Source organism: Liolophura sinensis, chromosome 6 (assembly GCF_032854445.1).
Source record: "Liolophura sinensis isolate JHLJ2023 chromosome 6, CUHK_Ljap_v2, whole genome shotgun sequence".
In the NCBI taxonomy this organism is placed as follows: Eukaryota; Metazoa; Mollusca; class Polyplacophora; order Chitonida; family Chitonidae; genus Liolophura; species Liolophura sinensis.
Window position 1 is genome coordinate 57,134,265 of NC_088300.1, and position 21,882 is coordinate 57,156,146.

Here is a 21,882-nt window from a genome sequence, read left to right on the forward strand (position 1 = left end):
CAGTATTGTACACCAGAAAAACAAAACAGTAATCAGCTAAGATCATGGCATATAGAGTTTAACTGTCTCCCTGTGTTGGATGTATATATATATTTTGCTTTTCCTATCACTGTTTTGTGTTCCCACTGAGTTTGGAAAACAGGGCAATGGTTTTGATTTTTCTTCACAGCTTCCAAGGCCTTGAATTGGTTTGGAATTTTGTGAGGGTTAGGATGTATTTTATGTTCTCTTCACGCTCCTCAAGCCAGATACCCATGTAACTCATACATGCACTGTGTTACTCCAACCTTTTGATCATGTTGCAACATTTCATGGTAGTGCATTTGAAAGCATTATTGATAGGTTTGAGCATGGGCTTTGAAAACGTGTGGAAATGTTATTTACCTGTTGCCTGAAACGGGTAAGGCTGTCAAAACATTTGTAGCCCTATTACATAGATACTGACTTTATACGACTGATGACTTGATGAAACTGAATGTGTTGTGTGTGTAACAGGCTGTCAGGCTGGTAAATGAGGAGGAAGAAGACACTGTACACCCAGGTCTACAGGTGCTATACTCCACCCACAAAAACATGGCCACCATCGCTCTACAGAGAGCTGATACTACTGCAGCCATTGAGTCCCTGTTGGAGGTATGAATTTGATGCATTTGCCATGTAAAGTAAATGTCTGTTTAATACTAGGGTTAAAAGATTGGCCCCTCTTGTTAGTAGCTATTAACAATAATACCAAAATATTATTACTGCATTTCACCTCAAATTTAGCATTTTTTAAGTGACTTAGTTTGCCTGATTCTGGTAGATTCATCCACTTTATAGGGCTACTTAAGAGCTATTTATGAACTGTGATTGATTTCTTGTGAGAAACCCCTCCATTCGTATATGGGAAGGTCTGTCAGCAACCTGCGGATGGTCATGTGTTTTCCCCGGGCTCTGCCCGGTTTCCTCCCACCATAAGGTTGGCCGCTGTCGTATAAGTGAAATATTCTTGAGCACTGCGTAAAACACCAATCAGATAAATAAATAAATACGTGTAAATCTTATGAGAAAAACTGAAGTGTTGACATCAGAAGTATCATTTTAAGTCCTCGATGTGCTTCTGAAGAGCAACTCTATGTGAAATACACTAAACCGTAAATGCACCAGTATACTTCTCATTTGCATATAATTCGCAGGGTAAACTTGGCTATAAGCATTCTGGAAAAACACTTGTACCTGTGTTTATGATAGTCTGCTTTTAAAAGGCTTCACTGTGCGTGATCCTACCCTTGTAGGATCCATACCCTTGTATATATCATGTAAATGTATGTATTATCTGTGTTCTGTTCTATTTAGAGCTCAGTTTAATTGTTTAACCTCTTATACCAATCTGCAAGTGATAGGTAAGTTGGGTTCACAACTTAAGATGGCAGCTGCATTGATTGGTGTAGGGCTTGCTGTATCCTTATAAAAGCTTCCTATGTTAGTGGCTCCTATATCAAAAATAACTGGCTCAACAAAGACTTTAAAATGTTTGATGACGAGGGCTTGATTTGCTGTTGAGCTACCCGAAGAACCATTAACATGAATGCAGCTCGAAAACGTGTGCTTATGCAAATTAATGGTTGACATACATGTACATGTGGCTCTGACGTGACCTTGTTTTGATTTTAGTATTTATTCTCCAGATTTGATCTTAAAAAACTTTACGTGTGCTTTCTTAAAAAACTCACGTATATATCATGAATTAATTTTTTTCGTTGTTTGTTTTGAATATTTTTCTTGATTACATGCTGGCAAGAGCCAGGTAGCCATATTTACTTTTGATTTCCCCACACATTTTAGGAGCACTCTGTAAAGAACAGCCAATTTCAATGAAAATAAATCACCAGACTTTTATTCTACTGTGTAATACACAGTGACTAAAAGATTAATTCTTGGGGCAAAAAGTGTGAAGTACATGTATACTGGTGTAATTACGGTACTGAAAAGGAAGTCCATAGGTTACTGAAGTTATTTTCTTGTGAAATGTATGATTATGTAGTGTGATTTTGAGAAAACTATGAAATGTGATATTACTTCTTCATACTTTAGGCCGTAGTTGTTGATGCCACAGAAGTGACAGTTTGGTATAAAATTGGAACTCTGGCCCTGAAACTGTGCAAGTACTCTCTGGCAAGATTCTCCTTTGAGCAAGTAAGTGCTTTCTACCAATACATGTATCTTGTCAGAAATTCTCTTGCTTATGAGTTCATATCAACATGTTGATGGAGTGTGGGTGTTATAGTGTAGATTTTCACTTTCTGCCTGAACATGATGGCAACAAAGTTTCTTGTTCAGGTCTTGTGCGCTCAACATTGTCTTCCCACACGTTTCCACATTTTCACACTAGCTTGCCTGGTTCCATCACAGGTCACTGGAGACTGTGCAGCAAGGAGGTAGTTGTCAGTTTATGACTGCATATGTAAAAGTGGGTCTGGAACTTTGTATCCAGAACTTAGTTCCTTCCACACTTAAAACTGACCTTCATTTTAAGGATGTAAACTGTATTTTTTTAACAGCAACAAGAAGCTCTATATTTGCTCTGCCTATCTTTTGGTTGGTCAGTCAGTTAGTCAGTCAGTTTGTCTATCAAATTTTTGACATCCTGTCTTTTAACAAGGCCTATTCACTTAACAAGGGGACAAGATCACTCCAGACCCTACCCATGAAACTTTGTTTGGGATGCTGCAATTATTGAGAATTTACACTTGTTTTTGCTAGACTTACACATAATAATTATATCAGTATTCCTGTATTTCTGGTCATATGTTTCAGGGCTTGCAGTGTAACCCACGTCACTGGCCATGCCTGGATAATGTGATCACAGTCCTCTATGTCCTCAATGATTATTGGCGTGAGTTACTTCAAAACACTTGGATGGTGATAACATGATTTCATTAAAGGAGAAGAAAACTTAAAAAAAAATGACACTATAGGCTGAATAGAGCTTGCATTGCCTGCTGCATAATTTTGCGATTTTTCCTCGCCATACAGGTAAAGCCTGAAAACAGCAAAGCTGGCATAAATCGCTGAGTCCATCGCATCCACCATCTTCAACACCCTGTAATTGATGCTGGGGGTGTGTTGCCTCTCGGCCAATGAGAGTTGTTTAAACTGCCGGCTTGTTTGTGTAAAGTTGGAACCTATGTCCAATATTCTGGTTTCCCGATCGTCAAGCGGAAGATGAACTGTACTGGTCGCTACCTTCTGGGAAGTTCCACCAGAAAAGTACGAACTGCACTTCGGCGGTTTCTGACGAAATTCTCCTAACACAGAAGACCTCAGGACTAGTTCTTAGGCAAAATAGAGTTGCCCACAGCAGATTTTGGCGCTGACTTAATTTATTCATTTATCAACTTGAAGTATATATGAGAATTGTTTTATGGCATGCACCTGCAAGGAAATGCATACTCTTTTCACTATAGTTCCACTATTGGTGTATTCTGTATTGTACAAAAGATTTGTATATTGTGGTTTTAATTTCCATGATTGAATGTTCAGATGCTAAGGCCATATTAAAGTGTGAAGTTGAACATCGCCATAAGGATTGAATGCAATGGCTGATGTCTGCAAATAGAATCTTGTAACAGGTTGTTCTTCCTACATTGTAGATTGTCTGAGTTATATTGCCCAAGCTCTGGAGAGAGACAGTGGCTACACAAAAGGCCTGGCAATCCGTAGACAGATCTTCAAGGAGCATGCTGCATTAAAGAAAGACACAGAGTACTTCTTCAAGCTCTGGTTGGTAGTGATAATGTTCATGTAGTTGGTTTGTTTTTCACTTTTTAGATTTCTGTTGAGTGTTGAATTTATTTCCTAAGCTTTTTGTTTGAATATTGATAGATCTCTGTGAAGAAATTATGGTTCTGTAAAGTGTTCAGAAAAATCAGCATTATTGCATATTACATTCTAAAATGAATTTTTTTTTCTTATTTGTTTGAACCAAACAGACGTACTAAAAAGACAGGTGAAGGTTCAAACTCGGCCATGGACATTAAATGACATTAAATAAGGATCCAGTAAATAAGTCAGATGGATTGAGGAAACCAGATTTTCCTGTTTTCTGACACAAAACATGTTCATTTATTTCAGTGATCCAGCAATTTTCCGGACAGAAGTGGACCAGACTGAAGCTGATGAGGTGAGCTTTACTATTACACTATTGATGTGTAGTGAGATGAAAAAGTCCATAAAACCAGTGATTATTTTTCAGAAAAGATATAATTAATGGAATGTGTTTGTCATTACAGTTTATTAATGAAGCCTTGGAAATGAGACAGAAAAGGAGAGAGCTGGCTAAAGTGGTGAAACCTCCACCTGTCAAACTTCCCACACTGGCTAACTACACGTAAGTTCTTTCACTAACTACTTCACCACAAACTGACTATGAATACCTTCTAGCTGTCAAACCAACCCACTCTGGCTAGCAAACTGTCACTGAATACCGCACCTTCCAGGTGTCAAACTACAGACCCTGGCTAACTACAGCAAGTTCTTTCACTACCCTAACTCCTCAACCGTTTCACATATGAAAGAGTAACTCTCAGTGCAGTTCATGGGCATTTTTATTTTGATTCTGGAGACAACACTACATTGGTTGGATTAGCAAATTACAGGACTTCACAAAAATTATAATTTTATCAGTCTTCATCCAATGTTTGCTTTCAAAATGTGCGTGAACAAAAGGTTGAAGAATTGCAGTAGCTGTATCACCACAAACTGACATTAAATACCATACTAGTACTTATTAAATCGTTACGACAGAAGTTTGAAATCTACTGACTCTAACTTTTTGCCAGATTTATTCATGGCTTTCCATAGATTTCAGAACTGTTATATACTGTACAGGTAATTACTTCGTACTGTTTGATGCAAGCAATCCTGTTCTTTTCCTTTACTTTTGTATTGATTTCAAAGCCTTTATTACTTGTTATGTTTTGATTGTTTTTGATGATGTCAATGTTGAACAGCTGGCGGAGCCTTGGTCGCAGTCTGGTTGCCCTTTATGATTACATCACCCAGTCAGATCCCCCCAAGGTATGATTTCAGTCCTGCATCATGTTGAATAAACTGTCAAAACAAAAAACTAAATTTTGATAAAAGAATACTATGATTCTTCAAGCTCTTTGCATGTTTGCGAGATGTTTATTTAAGCATATTTTGTGTAACCTGAAAAAACTATACTTTTTGCAAAGCCCTGAAAATGGCCAACCTAGCTAATGAAGATTTATCTCGGAAATAGAATAATTTCTTTTAATGTTGTTGAATGAATGTTGCTCCTTTATCGAGTAAAGGTTGAGGAATTAGAGTGATAAGTGAAAGCTCCATGTCAATAAAAATTAGTTTGTAGCTTGAGTGGTAAAAAGACTTTTTCTTTCAGAGCCTGGCCTTAAGGATAGATCTGTCAGCCTATGGGCCATCAGCTCCAGAGACTAGGTCAGTTACAGAACCTTTGGGTGGGGATTTAGGGCTTAATCCAGCATCAGCAGAAGAGAAGCTCACTGACAACCTTTGTCCACCCAACATAAACATGGAGGTGGACCAGACTTCTGATATTGACAAGCCAGCAAGGGAGATAACTGAGCCACCAGTCTTGGAGAAAGGTGAAGGGTATGACCTTCCAGCATCCAGTCTGCCAAGCACTGTCCCTATACCAGATGGCCCAGCCCAATCTGACCCCATCACCACGGTGCAAGGAGCTGATGGAGCAGAGACCAAGGCCAAGGGAGAAGCTGCTGTGGATGTTGCTATGGAGACAGATGCCCCCGCACATACTGTGCCAGCAGAAGGTAGTTATGGACAATCCTTTCAAACCTATCTTAATGTTAAAGACACTTCATAATGTAGCTGTAGTGTTGTAAATATTGTAGTACCAGTATATGTAATACTCTACTCAGGTATTTTGTTTCAGTGCCCATCTTCAAGTTGTATGGTCTCATAAATTTGCTGTTATGTACAATACATTTTACAAGAATTAACATATTTTGAAGGTAAACAAAAGGTGCTCACTGGAGATTAACTCCAAGCCATGTAATCTTGACTGCTGTGTTGAATAAGTGTAATGTACATGTACACTTTCACTTCAGTGGCCTTGCAGGACCATCCTGTAACTATGGAGGCTGGAGAGGGAGGAGGATCCAAGAAGGGGACAAAGAGGAAGCGTTTACAGCTGGATCACGGCACGAAACGCCGTTCCGCTCGGGTAAAAACATTATTTCAGTAATGTTTTACTCATGTGTAAAAAGAGTTATTCCAACATTCAGTGGTGTGATTAAAGTTGGAATAACTTCCTGATGACGTCAGAGATCCTAACCTCTGATAGCATGGTCCATAAAGGCCACATTAGAATTCAAATTTTAAAACGTCTTTAACTCTTTCCACAAATATCTGAAAAAGTATATGAAAGTATATTTATGCACAGTTTTAAGTGATATTTAGTGGTGGTTCGATTTTTTGAGGCCTTTTCCTTTAAACATGTTTTTGTCATATTATGGCTGCAAATATTTCCTAAGTGGTGTAAATTCATAATGATTCAGTCAGGCCTGAATCATTCAGTGAATTTGGTTGAGTGGCATAACATAAAGATCGGTTACGAGATGTCAGTCCTATGTATCCAGTTGCTTGTGTGGTTTGCATCACTGACTGTCATGCTACCTGTTCTTGCATACATTTTTGTTTGTAAATTGTATCCTGTAACTATTGACTTGTCATTCACTTGGTATGGTTGAAGGATAGGTGTAAACATTCCAAAACTCACTGTTAGATTTATGACTTGATGACATTTTTCCCCTAGGTGAGGAATACAAACAAGAAGAAGGAAGATGAGACAATCAATTTTCATGACCTGCTTCAGAAATTTCTACCCTCCAGTCTCATGTAAGTTGTGTTAACTTTTTGTGTGGTGTAATTGGGTTATTTTGTAGCCATACCTTCGATCTGAGTCCATACCAGCAGGTCTGTTCAGTGCCTTGACAACATTAATAGCCATTCCATGCCTGCTTATATCAAGGTGCATCCACAGGCAAAGAATATCACTCTTTTGGACAGATTTTTAGTTATCTCATATACAGGTGAAAGACATTAACTGAAAGACCTTGTAACTTTGATTACTGTCCTATATTAATCAACAGTTCACTAAGGTGCGTTCTGAGACAAGGAATAGCACTCTTTGGGCTGATTTTCAGTTTTATACATGTACGTCATCTTGTTTAAAAGTGACAGCTGGAGTTAACTGCAAAACCTTGTCAGTGTGATCTTACACTAGTTGACAAGGTGTATTGTCAATTGGTTGTCAGTCTGTTAATTAGTATTGTTGTCTGTTGATTAGTATTGTTGTCTGGGTGATAACTGTTAGTGTGTTAACAGAGCTATGGTGTTATTTTTATAGTGATGCGGAGATAAGTGCCTGTGGAAAAGGTGTCAGATTTTTAGGCTGCCATGGATGAATGCCTTTAATCTTTCTGTTACTCCAGTACAGACACACTTAGTTCACCAAACTGAAACACCAATCCAAAAGCATAAGGAGAGACAGTAATATAGCCCAGTTTTGTTCATCAAAGGTACAGACAATCCGGGAACATTCCTTATTTTTAGATGCTGGGTATGTAAAGGTTTTTTGATTTTTTAAGACACTATTTAGAAGTGTCTTAGTGCTTGTGTTGAAGGTCTAAGTTATGTCATCCAGAAATGGTTGGTTTACAGGCAGGTGGTTGAACCAGAAGATGAAGATGCAGATGTGCAGTCTGCCGAGGAGGTGGATAAACAGACTGATGGACAGACAGACGGACAGTCACAAGGTAGTTGTCATCTAAAAGCGTCTTAAAATATAGTGTATGTAGTAGCTGAATTTTTGAATTCTTGGTTTTTCTAGTCTTATTAGACAGCACTGCTGTACGTGGGAAGGTGTACCAGCGACCTCCTTATGGACATGGGTTTCCCTCAGGCTCTGTCTGGTTTCCTCTCACCTTAATGCTAGCTGTCATCGTATAAGTGAAATATGCTTGAGTACAGCATAAAACACAAATCAAGTAAGTAAATAAATAGACAGAAAAGAGCGTTAATCAATATTTGTTTTGGTGCTAAGTGTAGGTTTTAATATTTTTTTCAAAATGGATGTAGAAATCAATCAACTCTTATGACTAAGTGACGATGAACATTGTGACATTGACACTAGCAAACCTAAACACATCAAGATAATCCTACATTAGTGATTGGTGCTAACTGATTGTATTCAGGTGTGCGTTGTACATCTTACATTACATGGAACATGATCATTACAGATGAAGCACCGGCCCTGACAGATTGTACTCCCCTCACAGCCACAGAGGAGGCTGATGTGCGTGAATTTCTTCTCAAACAACAGAAAAATGCCGGGCTTGTCTCCATAATGAAGCATTATTTACATTTCCTGTCAAAAAGGGACAACAGGAAGTGGTAAGATCTTCACATGGTTCTGGTTTCCAAAGTTGTGGTTTTGTAGCTGTCATTTGTCAAATCTTTGTTTACATGTAAGATGCAAAGGTCTCTGTGACCTAGTAGTTCAATAGCATGTCAAAACAGCACAATGACCCAGGAGCCTCTCACGAATGCAGTGGCTGTGAGTTTCAGTCCAGCTCATGCTGGCTTACTCTGTCTCTGTATGTGGGAGGGTTTGCCAGCAAACTCTGGTCAGTTACTAAAGCGATTACCATTAAAAACTCAAGTACATAGTGCATTTAATCATATATCGGCCAATAGTTCACTGGGGAGAAATTTTGTTGTGGGAGTTGGAAAAATGTCCAGCAACTTTTAGGGATCAACAGGACGGTTGTCCTGCTCGCTTGTTTTCTAATTTCTGTCCCTGTGAGGGGCAAGAGTTAAGTTACGGAAATATCTTTAGAATGGATTATATTTAGGCTATACATTTAACCTAATTCCTTGTTAATGAAAACCTTTAGCCTTCTTGTTTTGCTGTTTACCAGTTACTCTTGTGAAGATATGGAATTTTCCATTCATGTGCTTTTAGTATTATTAATTTCCTTTTCAGGCCAGATAATGTGAAGTGGACATATTTGGAGGTGTACAACCGAGTTCGAAAACATCTCAAGTTCCCAGACTGTCCAGAGTAGGGCTTATTGAATCTTGATGCATATCACTATGTGTGCTTAATAAGTGCATTTCACTGTTAGTGTTACCACCCCCGATAGCACATTTGGTAGAGTGTCCACTTCGGAGCGGTAGATCCAGGGTCAATCCTGGGTTGATTCACACCTAAGACCTTAAAAGTGGAAGTTGTAACTTCCTTGCTTGGTGTTCAGCATGAAGGGGATAGTGCAACGACTGGTTGACCCGTATCAGTGTAATGGCTTGGGTAGGGGGCGACTTACTTGCCTTCTCAGTGATCTCACTTACTTGCCTTCTGAGGGAAGTCATCTCAGTGAAACAGCACTAGATAAAAGAGTGGTGCAAATGCATCCTACAACAAGGAGGCACATTACATGCACTCTGAGGATGTCTTCGTTGTCATATGACTGAATAATTGTTAAGTATAATGTTAAACCCCAAGCTCTCACTCACTCACTGTTAGTGTTTATTAAAAATTAAAACATATAAAAAGCTTGCAATCATAAATATTATTTCTCAGATTATTCAGTCCCTATGTTTCATTTAATTGGTGTTAAATGGAAAATTGTCTAAATTCAACTCAAGTTTCAAGTTAAATACAGTTTTATTGTGACTGAGTGAGGTGTCATGTCTGGTGTCTTTCATGTTCAGATCTAGTATTGTTCATTGTAACTTGTAAATGGTTTCTGCTGATGGTAATGTTCTCCTTATGAGGTGCATCCACGGACATATTATAACTTGTGCGATTGCTTAGTGCTTGCTCAGGAGTGTTTCCATGGTTTATGGCTTAACAACATCACTTCGCTGTGTGATTTGTGGAGAATTGAGACGGTAAACAAGGTCAAGGGCACTGTACTTACAATCCTGTTTTACACGATCCTGTTATACTTACAATCCTGTTATACACAATGAATCTTGGTCTGATGAACGATGAGGGAAGCATAAATTTATTAAAGTACAGTAGATAAATGATCTGCTTTGCTGTCATTCTGGCTATTGTGTTTTTAAATTATGCTTTCTCAAAAAACAGTCATGTCACTTTCATCAGAATCCTGTGGATGTATCATCATCATATGCAATAAAAATTTGATAGGATCAATCACGCTGAGGAAAAAGGTGAGTTTAGAGTTTGAACTCTTTTATCATTGAAGGTAACAAAAGTCCTACCGTACCATGTTACCAGCCCGAAATGTCAAGCAGAGTATTTTTTGATAACATTTTGTGTAACATGGGCTTCTGAAAAATCTATTACAAAAAGTTTAGACTAGACAAACAATAAAGAAAATTGAAGAGCTGAACATTTCTAAACTTAAGAAGTTTGTGAAGGAAAGATGTGTCATTTGTGCCTCCAGATCACGGTGAATCAGGTGATATGTAAATTAATGTCAACAAAAGCTGCCTCAAATTTGTGACCAGTTACATGATGCAATCTGACATTTTTTACCTTTAATGCCAAAAGAGTCACATGTTCCTGGAAACACTGTATTAAACCAAAGAAACTGCGATAAAATTATCTTTGTCTCCAAACAAATGGTGATTATTAATCTATTTTGCTTCTACCTCTTTATAGTTCAGAAAAACCTGACCCTGGAACTAAAGCCAATGCTAAGGTGAGAGGCAAAGTAGTTTAAGGAGGAGATGGAAATGTGGGTTGAAAGTAAAAAGAGCAATTCTTCTGCTGATTAGTACATTGCCACTGTTTTGCATTAAATATCCTTGACTTCATCATTAAACCCCACAGTCAATACCATTTATTTTCAATCAACCGTCAATTCAGCTGAGGTGTTTGACTGACCAAAATTTGTAGCACAGTGGTTTCTATAAATCATCATATTACTATTCCTGTTATCTGTGTCAGATGTGCCTGGTGTACATGGAGTTGAAGCTGGACCATTGGCTATCACAGAAAGTCAAACCTGTACCCTCCCCAGGGCCTCCTACTGGATCACCCAGAAAGTAAGTGTCACAAAACAGGACTGCATCTCCATGTATAAATGCGTAAGTTCCGTATGAGGTGTCTTACTATGGTGTTTTCATATGATCAACTCATTCTCTTCTCGAATGGTTTCAAGATTAAATGTCTATTAAGTTCACAATAATGGTAAAAAAAAATGTAAAGGAAAGTATTGGATTTGAACCCTACACTGCCAAGCATCATTTACAATTGGCCAAGTACTGAAGACTAGAATAGAGATTAGGCAGAAATTGGCTGATTATGACCTCACTCCCCTACACCAGGAATTCCCCAGTGATGTCACCTGTGCTGGGAGCTGACTTCCCTGGCCCGCACTTCAAGGATGACATCTGGTTTCTCTGCGCTATGATTGGTTACTCTCAGATACTGGAGGAGTTCTGGGCGGAGCATACCATCCGAGGTGAGAAATGGAGGTTATCACCCCACTCTATGGCGGCTGTGCAGTCATTATTATTATAAGTTCTATTAATTTCAGGTAATAAAATACCCTAAAATGACCCTAGATTTTGTACATGACTGACTTGCCCATTTTTCCTGATTCTGAGAGTTCTAGGAAACACCATAGAATGTTGTAATTTCAAACAGAAAGGTATTGTTACTGTTTGATGTATGAATATATATATATAATGGGTTTTTTTTTGTCTTGTTTTAATTTGAAAGTGTATTGGTTGAGGGCCCGATTCAGCATATTGTCCAACAACATGGATGATGCCATGGGCTGGTTTGATATGGTGAGTTGGTATTTCCGTTGTAAATTATTTGTCCTGATCAAATTCAAGTGGCTTAAAGCTTTGTACATAACCTGTTCATCAACTTGGTTCATTGATAAGTTAAGAAATTTTCAGTGTACTTTTGTAGTTCCTTATTGATTAAACCTAATTTTAAGTTAGTGCCAAATGTGATCATCAGTTAAGTAAGCTATCCACTTACCAGTGACTGTGTTTGAATTCATTTTGAACTTGATAGACAGTTTTGTCAATTACTGTAATAGCTAAGGTGGTTTTGATATAATGTACTTCATGAAATTACACAGCTGTTTTCATGCCAGCACAGTCATGATTGTATCTTGTTGTAGACAAGTTCATACCTAAAGTACGCTGCTGAAAATCAGAACTTGTCTGAGGTACTGGTGTACCAGTGTACTGTGGATAATCGCATCTCTCAAGGTAGGGTCGCTTAAAGTTAGATCGATGTTGGGGTGGGGGTATTTCTAGCTAGACAGCTGAATTAGTAATGAGAAGAATTGCATCAAAAAAAAAGCTTTACTTTGTGAGTTAAAACAAAGCCAATGTGACTGGAAATTTATAGAAATATATCACCTGACAGTTTGCATGTTTGATGAAAGTTTGGACCTCTGGTTTTTCAATTAGAAACATGGATATCATTTTCCTTGTGTGTTTTGTAGTGAAATAAATACTTTCTGTGGAAATATATATATATATATATATATATATATATATATATATATATATATATACACACATACATATACTTATTTATCTATGTTAATATGACAGATCAAGTAAACAAGCAGTTGGAGTCATTAGAGAGATGTCAGTCACTGGAGGAAATACAGAAATTATATGATGACAAACAGTACCAGAAGGTTGTGGATTGTCTGCTTCAAACATTTAAACAACCTCAGACTAAACACCAGGTAGGTGTTTTTTTTAAATATTTATCATTTCTGTGGAGAACTCTCCTTATGTGTAAGCATCATAATTACTGAGCTCCTGAACAAAACTACAGATAACGGTTATTGTCATTAACTCGGTTATGTATTTAAGAGAAGAAGTATTTCTGTTTAAATAAATACTTCATGTCATGTACTTGTGAAAGTCATTTTGTCTGTTCTGTTGGTGCAGTATGTCCTGGGAGATCATTTTATGAACGAATGCAAGATCAAACCTGGGGTGGGTCATACCAAAGACTTTTAAAATGGTACTTGCTGCTGCCTTGTTTGGCACTCAGCGCTGAGAGGCTAGAGCAATGACTGGTTGGCCCGATGTCAGTATAATGTGACTGGTGTCTGTGGCATGACACTTCAGTGGCGGTAGCACTTTGGTGGCACGAACTCGCTCTGCCTCAAAAAGACACAACATATATAAATAAACATAATGACTCCTCCTCCTCGTCAAATGACTGAACAGTTGTTAAGTACGACGTTAAATCCCAGGGATACATACTTGCCTACGTACGAATGACCAAACGAATGAAAGAATGTAATTATGTAGTAAACCTATAGTAGGGAATTCTCAGTGTTCTTTATGTGATTTTATGCACCCAGTATATCATTAGCATAGAAATTGTTTTAAGGGAGTGGTTCATTGTTCACCCCGACTCTCGTTTTCCCCAGCGCCGTGAGAGCGACAGCATACCTGAACGTCATGCACAGTTGTTGCTTCTCCAGGATTCCCTGTTCAAGCTTAATGATTTACAGGTAAGATTCCTGTATCCATTTTATTGTCTCGAAGTATGATAATACATTTAAATAAAGGTAGGTTGACTTCTTTTTTGGCTCATTTTGTGGATAAATTGATAATTGAATTTCTGTAAAAAAAAAAAATGAACTGAATTTCTAAGAAATTAAGGAGATAAAAATGCCAACAAAACAGTATTTTTAAGTGAAAGCTTCAGAAAAGTATTCATTTTAACTATATATATATATATATATATATATATATATATATATATACACACATGTATGTGTATTGCTGATATATCAGTTTTGTTTAACATTTAATTTCAGAAATAATTTATCCTTGTACATGAAGTTGTATTTGAAGTTTGATATATTTTTTCAGAAATGTATATTCTGGGGTGAGGAGATATTGAATGAGGCCTTGCAGCATTATCGTCATGCGTTTGGCTCATTCAGAGAAGAGTGGGGAGCCACCCTTACACAAGTGTTTGCTGGAATCAACAAGTGAGCACTCTACTTATGGTTTTGAAGGGTTTTTTTTACTGAAGTGAGATAAACAGTTCATAACTTTTGATAAGTACATGTAATCTCTTAAAAGATTAGTTACTGCTTTAAAACACATTTAGGGCTCTTGCTGGCGCAGATGGTTAATGCACTAGCTCGTTGAGTCTGGCAAGGTCTGTTTGAAGGTTTATAGTGGCTGTTTTATTTGACAGGTGTGTGTCAAAAGAAGCAGGTATAATAGGCACTTTACCCAATACCAGCCTGGTTCGTCTGACTCACAACCTTATACATATCATAGAGATGCTGATGGATACCCCAGACTGTATCACAGTGGTGCCTGTAGACACAGCTCTGCCCTGGATACTGCTGTACAAACTGATCAAACAGTAAGTAATTGTGTAGATACCCCAGACTGTATCACTGTAGTGCATGTAAACACAGCTCTGCCCTGGATACATGCAGTACAAACTGATCAGACAATAAGTAACTATGTAGATACCCCAAACTGTATCACTGTAGTGCCTGTAGACACAGCCCTGCGCTGGATACAGCTGTATAAACTGATCAGACTGTATCACTGTAGTGCCTGTAGGCATGTCCCTGCCTTAGATACTGTGTACAAACTGATCATACAGTAAGTAACTGTGTAGTTACCCCAGACTGTATCACTGTAAACACAGCTCTGCCTTAGGTACTGCTGTACACACTGATCAAACAGGAAATAACTGTGTAGATACCCCAGACTGTATCACTGTAGTGCCTGTAGACACTCCCCAGTCCTAGATACTGTGTACAGACTGATCAAACAGTAAGTGACTGTGTAGATACCCCAGACTGTATCCCTGTAGTGCCTATAGATACAGTCATAGATACCCCAGACTGTACCCCTGTGGTGCCTATAGATACAGTCATAGATACCCAAGACTATATCCCTATAGTGCCTATAGACACAGTCATAGATACCCCAGACTGTACCCCTGTGGTGCCTATAGATACAGCCATAGATACCCAAGACTATATCCCTATAGTGCCTATAGGCACAGCCATAGATACCCCATACTATACCCCTGTGGTGCCTGTAGATACAGTCATAGATACCCAAGACAAAATCCCTGTAGTGCCCATAGACACAGTCTCAAATACCCCAGACTGTATCACTGTAGTGCCTATGGACACAGGCATAGATACCCCAGACTGTATCTTCATGTAGCACTTCTGTTGGTAAGTCAGCTTTATTAACATTTTTTATTAGTGTGTTGAATTCATGTATTTTATTATTTTCTGTTTCCAGTGAGGAAACCAAGCTGCATGCTCTGAGTGTGGGTGATGGGAATGACGCTCTGGAGGGGGCCATCACCTCTTCTTTCATGCTGCTGAATGTGGCCCATGAATACCTGGGCAGGTGAGCGTGGAAGAGGAGCATTGTTGAATTTGCTAGAAAAAAAGGGTGTGCTCATATTGTTGAAAAATAGCAAGCATGGCAAACAGCTGATACTTCTATAACACACCTGGATAAAAATCAGCTTCACAGAAAACAAACTGGCCTCTAAATATGATGCAATTTAAAGACTTCATGCACTGAATCAAAATTCATAAAAGGGTACTTTTTACATTTCTTAATTGTCGGAAAAACTTCTATAGTAATTCACATTTATGTACATAAAAGAAGTCCAGAAAATTACAGAATCCATGTTACCGTGTGTGTGTGATTTTTTTTTCATTTACATTTTTGTTTTTTGCCTGTCAAGGCGTTCTTGGTGTACCAATTCTGATGGCCTTCTGCTCAAGTTTGTGATGGATGTGCTTCGTGAGGAGATGTCAGTGGACAGGAGCAAGATGTCAGCTGTGTTTAGAGAGGAAATTAACCAAGCGTTTGAGCAGTGCTCTCTTTGCCTCTATGGTCACCCTAACAAAAAGTCTCGGGTCAAGCACCTGCAGGATCATGGCTGCTCTCAGGTAAATCTGCCTCACATCCATTGAGCAGTGCTCTCTTTGCCTGTATGGTCACCCTAGCAAAAAGTCTCGGGTCAAGCACCTGCAGGATCATGGCTGCTCTCAGGTAAATCTACCTCACATCCAATTGAGCAGTGCTCTCTTTGCCTGTATGGTCACCCTAACAAAAAGTCTCGGGTCAAGCACCTGCAGGATCATGGCTGCTCTCAGGTAAATCTACCTCACATCCAATTGAGCAGTGCTCTCTTTGCCTGTATGGTCACCCTAACAAAAAGTCTCGGGTCAAGCACCTGCAGGATCATGGCTGCTCTCAGGTAAATCTATCCCACATGGTGTTGAGCACTGTTCCTTCTGCCTGTACGGTCACCCTAACAAAAAGTCTCGAATCAAGCACCTGGAAGATCATGGCTGCTAACAGGTTGATCACATGCATTACATTAGCTCCATGGAGTTCATGGCCATCCATGGTAGGTGCTACATGTAGAATTAATTACACAACAAGCTGTAATTGTTTTGTTCTGTTTTGCTTTTTGCACCTACACAGTGTAAATTTTTGCATTTTCTGCTATTAGTTTGCCGTACTGGTAAAAGTGTGCTATGTGAATTGTACAGACATGTATCCTGAATTATGCTGGGTCCAGATAGAAATTAATAACCAATGCATAGGTACACAGACATGCTGAACAATGGGAAGACGATGTATTTTTTTAATTTAGTGAGGTGGCGCTAGTGTGACTGAAGTTGTCAAAAATTGATTGCAGTCAAAATATTTTTATCCTTGTAATATTCAGTTTTATTGTTTGTACTTGAACATTTGTCGCCAGGATATGAGTGAAGTATTGTCGAGGAGGCGTTAAGCCATACTCATTCATTCATTCATATTTTGTTTATCCAGCTTCCTCTGACATGGGAAAAGGCCATAGATCTGTTTGAGTATTTCAAACCCAAGACTGTACCAGAGTTTGACAGTTACAAGACCAGCACAGTATCAGGGGAAGTAAGTCATATCTGACTGCACTTTTATTAAGTGTGGTCTCTGTGTATCACATATTGCTAAGGTTGGGTATTAGAGACCCAGCTTGTGCATGTAAGCATTTTATGAGAATGTTATTTCTAATTCAAAGAGTTATGCCCTTCTTTGAGTTACCTTTATAAATTGAAAATGAACTGACAATGTTCTCATCAATTTTAGATCTATGTACAGATTGATTGAGAGAAGCAAATCAAAATGCGGTAATATTAACTTGTAAATTTCATGGTCGCAACCCTTTCTGATATTAGCAATGAGCTGAAGTTGTATTTCTCTGCCATGAAGCTTGCTTGGTGTTTCCTCCTTGGCACTTGTATAATTGAACTGTTTGTTTTGTCTTGTAGTTGGAGGGACTGTTGCGTAGGATATCAACCCTGGTTCCTGATAAGTACCGAGCAGGTAAGCTTTGTTCTGCTTTAATCCCGAGAGTCTGAACGGACTGAATTTATGCTGGCTACATTAGTCTGTCTCTAAAAAATTAAATGAAACTTTGAGTGTGTGCCCTAATAACTTATAGGTAGTTTTGGGAGCTAAAATATTTTGTCTTTTCAATCAGGAAATACAGTTGAATTGGTGCAGTCTTTCATAGAAGGCAATTCCAAGAGTCCGCCTACAGCTCATGCTGAGAAGTGTGCCAAAGTGTGAGTGCTTGTCTCTCTATCAGTGTGTACTCCATTTGTATGATACACGGGATATTGGTAAGATTCATCACTTTCCTTTTATGTGTTTGAGGGCATTCACCGGTTCATACAGCTAAATCACTCGCTCGCTGTGACAGTCTGATTCTGAGCCATCATGCTCTCATGCAGCTCTCGCTCCTTTAGGTCAGTAGATTTGTCAGGTGCCTGGCAAAGGGCAGTAGTTCATTCTGGTTACTCCTGTGTCCTTCCCCCCACAAGCCTGACTGCCTACATAGAAGTGAAAAATTCTTGAGTATTACTTTGTTTAAACACGAATCAAATAATTACATATTCCTTCTCTTTGATAATAATAATAGTAAGCTTTGTTTAAAGAGAGAAATATGGTATACAAAATACACACTCAGTCAGCAGCAAAGTTTCCCTTGAACGGCAGCTTTCTGGCATAGACTGAAGCAACTATCATGTTTTCAGTGGCTTAGCCAGGATTGACTGTATCATCAGCAGATGATATGCTCCACCAAAATTATTTAAGCTCCATATTGTATAGTTAAGACACTGTACAATAGGATTCTACACTTCCTCAAGCAAGTGTTAAGTTGAAAGAGTCTCAACATCTAATTGTATTATCGGCAGATGATATGCTCCTCCAAATTTATGTAAGCTCCAGTTAATATTTTGTTTTATTTTTTTTCTTTATTTGCCGTTCCTTTAAATAAATGTTCTGCCAGGTAGAGTAGCCTACTGATCCATGACTCCACCACTGTTTCCATGTGATCTGTCCTCGTTTCGGCTGATCCAATTATAGGTTATCCAAACTATAATTCTCAGTTTAGATCACTTTTTATTTTTGTTATTACCTCACTCTTACTCTGCTCACAGGTAGAAATCAAAATTTGGTTGAGGTTTTGCCAAACTTACAAAATTTCAAGATGGTCGACACTTGCGTGTTTATAGCATGACAAGAACAAATTCCCAAATATAATTAATAAATTGAAAATATCACTCATGTTAATTACACAAACTGAAATATTTTATAATACATTTACGTTTAAAAAGAAGAAAACAAAATCTCCAGCTAATTCTTTTTCAAAAGCTTGTATTTTTCCACACTGAAAATTTCACTAAAAGAAACGGCTCCAACCTTACCTTATTTTTGCTATTCACCGATTCCCTACAAGGCCCGAAATGTAATATGTCAAAGCCAGCATTGGTAAACCATCTTTCAACAGTAATCCAGCCGTTTAAACTATCGAATTGGACAACTCAAATCAACGGCTGTCATGGTTGGATTTTTTTTTTCATCATTGAAAATTTTATCCCATCCAACATTCTGTTTACAGTGCTTGCAATTAATAATGAGAATGTTGGGTAGGATAACATTTTTAAGGGCTGTCATCGTGCCCGAAGTTTTATCATGTCAATGAACCCTAGCATGGCAATAAGCTATGCAGATTATCTCCCTTGGCTTTACTCTGCAGCTCCCAGCAGCAAATTAAGAAGGCAAGGCACCACGCTGTGTCTGTTTTTCTGTTCAACTAGATTATAAAATGCATCATGATATCATTAATATGTGGGTATTAAAATGCTATGCTTATGGTTATTTAAGTAAGATGCAAGCATTTGAGAACTCTTGCTGAGAGGAAAATTTCTTGTGATTTTTCAGAATTTTTGCCTGACTTCTTGCGTGAATTGCCTGTCCAGAACACGGGTGGATGGGTCGATGGCTAAGCCCCTGCATGTTTTGGGATGAGGCTTTGGTTATGCTGACTTCGTCTCTGGTTCTACGTGGAACGGTCAGCCAGCAATGTACGGATGGTCATAGGTTTCCTCCAGGTTATGCCCAGGTTTCCTCCCACCACAATGCTGGCCGCTGTCGTATAAGTGAAATATTCTTCAGTACGGTGTAAAACACCAATCAAACAAATAAATAACTAAATGAGGTTTTGGCACAAGTATTATCAGTAATTGTTTTTTTCCCTGTCTTCTCTTCATTTATCATATTAGTGAAAAGTGCTTCATATCTGACAAATGCCTAAAACAGTGAAATAAAAATACAAATGTGTTGTTTTTGTGATTTGTAGGCCGGTTGTTCGAGAGCTATACTATCTGCTGGCTGACTACTACTTCAAAAATAAAGAACAGATGTAAGTTGATTTGAGGAAGCAGTTTGAAATCTGAACATTTTCATCAGTTTGTTTCAGTTTCCATTTTCCATCATCGGTATATTTATCTATGCTTGGACTGTATCAAACCATATTATAACCCATATTTATGTTGCATTAGTGATGTATTTATAATCTCATAGACTTTACCCTGAAGCCTGTACATTATTCAGTTTGTTTCAGTGACATCTCATTATCTTCCACAGAAATCTTAATTTTATCCTGAGAAAACCCAGAATTTGCATTCAGTAAAAATAATGTATGAAGCAGAAAATGATGCTCCTTTGAAATTTACAGGAAAGCCATAAAATTTTACCTGCTGGACCTGTGTTTTAACCCAGAAAGATTGGACTCCTGGGCAGGTATGGCCCTGGCCCGCATGAGCCGGCTTGAGCAGAAACTCAACTCTGTAAGTCAATCACTCTTTCCCTTTCTTTGTTCCACCCCAGGTGCCGGAACATGTTTCACTTGATTACATTTCATAATGTCACATGACCGAAGCTCAGCATTTCAACACGTAGATATGTTTAACTAATGAATAGTTCCTAATCATGCATAAACATGTTTGTAAATGAAGTAAATTTAGTCACCTATGAAATTTTTCTCCGACTCCCTGGACCAGAAAGTGGAGGGTAATTTGTGGGTGAAAGAAACAGATATCTAAACGTGTCTAACCACACTTGTATGTTACAAAATATACGCAAAACTTTCAGTTTCGGATGACTTACTCAGTTGTTAAAAAAAAATATCCGTTACAGGAAGTCAAAATTTTTGCATCTCTGACAATGAAGTCTCCAAATAATGTGATTTACAACACCACGCCACAGCAGTGTGCATGACTGCAAGAAACATAACCCTCAGACCTTCATGACTTGGATTTTGATGTAAATAGATCCACAAATATTTATGGGATCTGTGTAATCACCCTGCTGTACTAAAAACCACATGATATTTTACGCGATTACAGTGAATTACTGAGAATGTCCTCTGATTTTACCATCAAATCTGTTTTTAATCACAAGTCTTTCGTATAAGAGCTGTTCGCAGAGCAGGACGATTGGTTCTTGGAAGTTTGGTGAAGTTAGAGGTGATTTGTTGTAAACATTCACTACTACATGTATCTGTGAAAGTTTGTGTTATATATCTGATTTAATGGTTTTCCCTTATGACCAGCGCTGTGAGTTCAGGTCCAGTTCATGCTGGTGTCCTCTCTGGCCGAACGTGCGGATAGTCATAGGTTTCCCCAGGACTCGATTTTGTCCCACCATAATGCTGGTCATCGTCATGTAAGTGAAATATTCTTGAGTACGTTGTAAAAAAAACAATCAAATAAATAAATAATCTCATTATGACCTGTATTTTCAGCACGAGTTGAAGATGGAAATGCCTGTGTTAAAGCAGTCAATACCCTCCCTGAGGTGTTTCCGGCGAGCTGTGGAGACTGATAACACCAATAGCAAGCTGTGGATAGAGTATGGCTGTCTGGCCTATGAACTCCACTCCCATGCTTCACGCCAACTCAAAATGGTCAGTTTTGTCTGTCTGTTCCTGACATTATGAACATCTCAGTGTCTATTTAGTGGCATCTTGGCTGAAACTCCCAGGTGTTTTCATTGTGTTATCTGTTAGACGATGGTAGACGATAGTACCACAGAAATTTTTATAGTTTTGTACATGTGAAATTTGTCTGTAATGAGGGCCCTTGCTGATTCAGACAGCACTCCATTTTCTTCTACCCATCAACTTAACTGGCGTGTTAAAAGTAAAAAATTTTTGAAAATAGATGTGTCAGTGATAACAATAAATGTACCAGCTCTGTATCAATTGTTGATGAGGAGGAAATTAGGAGAAAATTGTTCAGTAGCGGATCAGTTTCCTTTGTCACATCTTCAAAGCATTAACTTGTTCGTGTAATTCTTCTAATTTTTATGACCTCTGGTCTGCTCCTTTTAGCCGATATTTAGGTAATTGTAACAGGAATATTTTTTTCTCACATGTTAAGTCCATGTAATAAACAACATTTCCATATCTATGCTCTTCCCAAAAAAGGAAGAGAGAACATTACAGCATTA

General features: G+C 38.3%; 1 protein-coding gene across 1 annotated transcript in view; it reads left to right on the forward strand.

Annotated features, from left to right (window-relative positions):
• The window catches only part of LOC135466336 (calcineurin-binding protein cabin-1-like), a 37,724-nt gene that overhangs the window by 3,151 nt on the left and 12,691 nt on the right, over positions 1 to 21,882 (forward strand). Inside the window, exons 4-33 of the mRNA XM_064743770.1 lie at positions 496 to 633; positions 2,074 to 2,175; positions 2,797 to 2,875; positions 3,633 to 3,762; positions 4,114 to 4,162; positions 4,272 to 4,369; positions 4,992 to 5,058; positions 5,402 to 5,810; positions 6,108 to 6,223; positions 6,815 to 6,897; positions 7,723 to 7,817; positions 8,301 to 8,454; positions 9,047 to 9,124; positions 10,694 to 10,733; positions 10,982 to 11,079; positions 11,362 to 11,498; positions 11,759 to 11,829; positions 12,174 to 12,264; positions 12,616 to 12,755; positions 13,455 to 13,538; positions 13,903 to 14,024; positions 14,237 to 14,410; positions 15,316 to 15,426; positions 15,773 to 15,980; positions 16,873 to 16,974; positions 17,352 to 17,406; positions 17,564 to 17,648; positions 19,730 to 19,792; positions 20,108 to 20,219; positions 21,176 to 21,337. Of these exons, the coding sequence (XP_064599840.1) occupies positions 496 to 633; positions 2,074 to 2,175; positions 2,797 to 2,875; positions 3,633 to 3,762; positions 4,114 to 4,162; positions 4,272 to 4,369; positions 4,992 to 5,058; positions 5,402 to 5,810; positions 6,108 to 6,223; positions 6,815 to 6,897; positions 7,723 to 7,817; positions 8,301 to 8,454; positions 9,047 to 9,124; positions 10,694 to 10,733; positions 10,982 to 11,079; positions 11,362 to 11,498; positions 11,759 to 11,829; positions 12,174 to 12,264; positions 12,616 to 12,755; positions 13,455 to 13,538; positions 13,903 to 14,024; positions 14,237 to 14,410; positions 15,316 to 15,426; positions 15,773 to 15,980; positions 16,873 to 16,974; positions 17,352 to 17,406; positions 17,564 to 17,648; positions 19,730 to 19,792; positions 20,108 to 20,219; positions 21,176 to 21,337 (3,453 nt within the window). The remainder of the gene's footprint in view (positions 1 to 495; positions 634 to 2,073; positions 2,176 to 2,796; positions 2,876 to 3,632; positions 3,763 to 4,113; positions 4,163 to 4,271; positions 4,370 to 4,991; positions 5,059 to 5,401; positions 5,811 to 6,107; positions 6,224 to 6,814; positions 6,898 to 7,722; positions 7,818 to 8,300; positions 8,455 to 9,046; positions 9,125 to 10,693; positions 10,734 to 10,981; positions 11,080 to 11,361; positions 11,499 to 11,758; positions 11,830 to 12,173; positions 12,265 to 12,615; positions 12,756 to 13,454; positions 13,539 to 13,902; positions 14,025 to 14,236; positions 14,411 to 15,315; positions 15,427 to 15,772; positions 15,981 to 16,872; positions 16,975 to 17,351; positions 17,407 to 17,563; positions 17,649 to 19,729; positions 19,793 to 20,107; positions 20,220 to 21,175; positions 21,338 to 21,882) is intronic.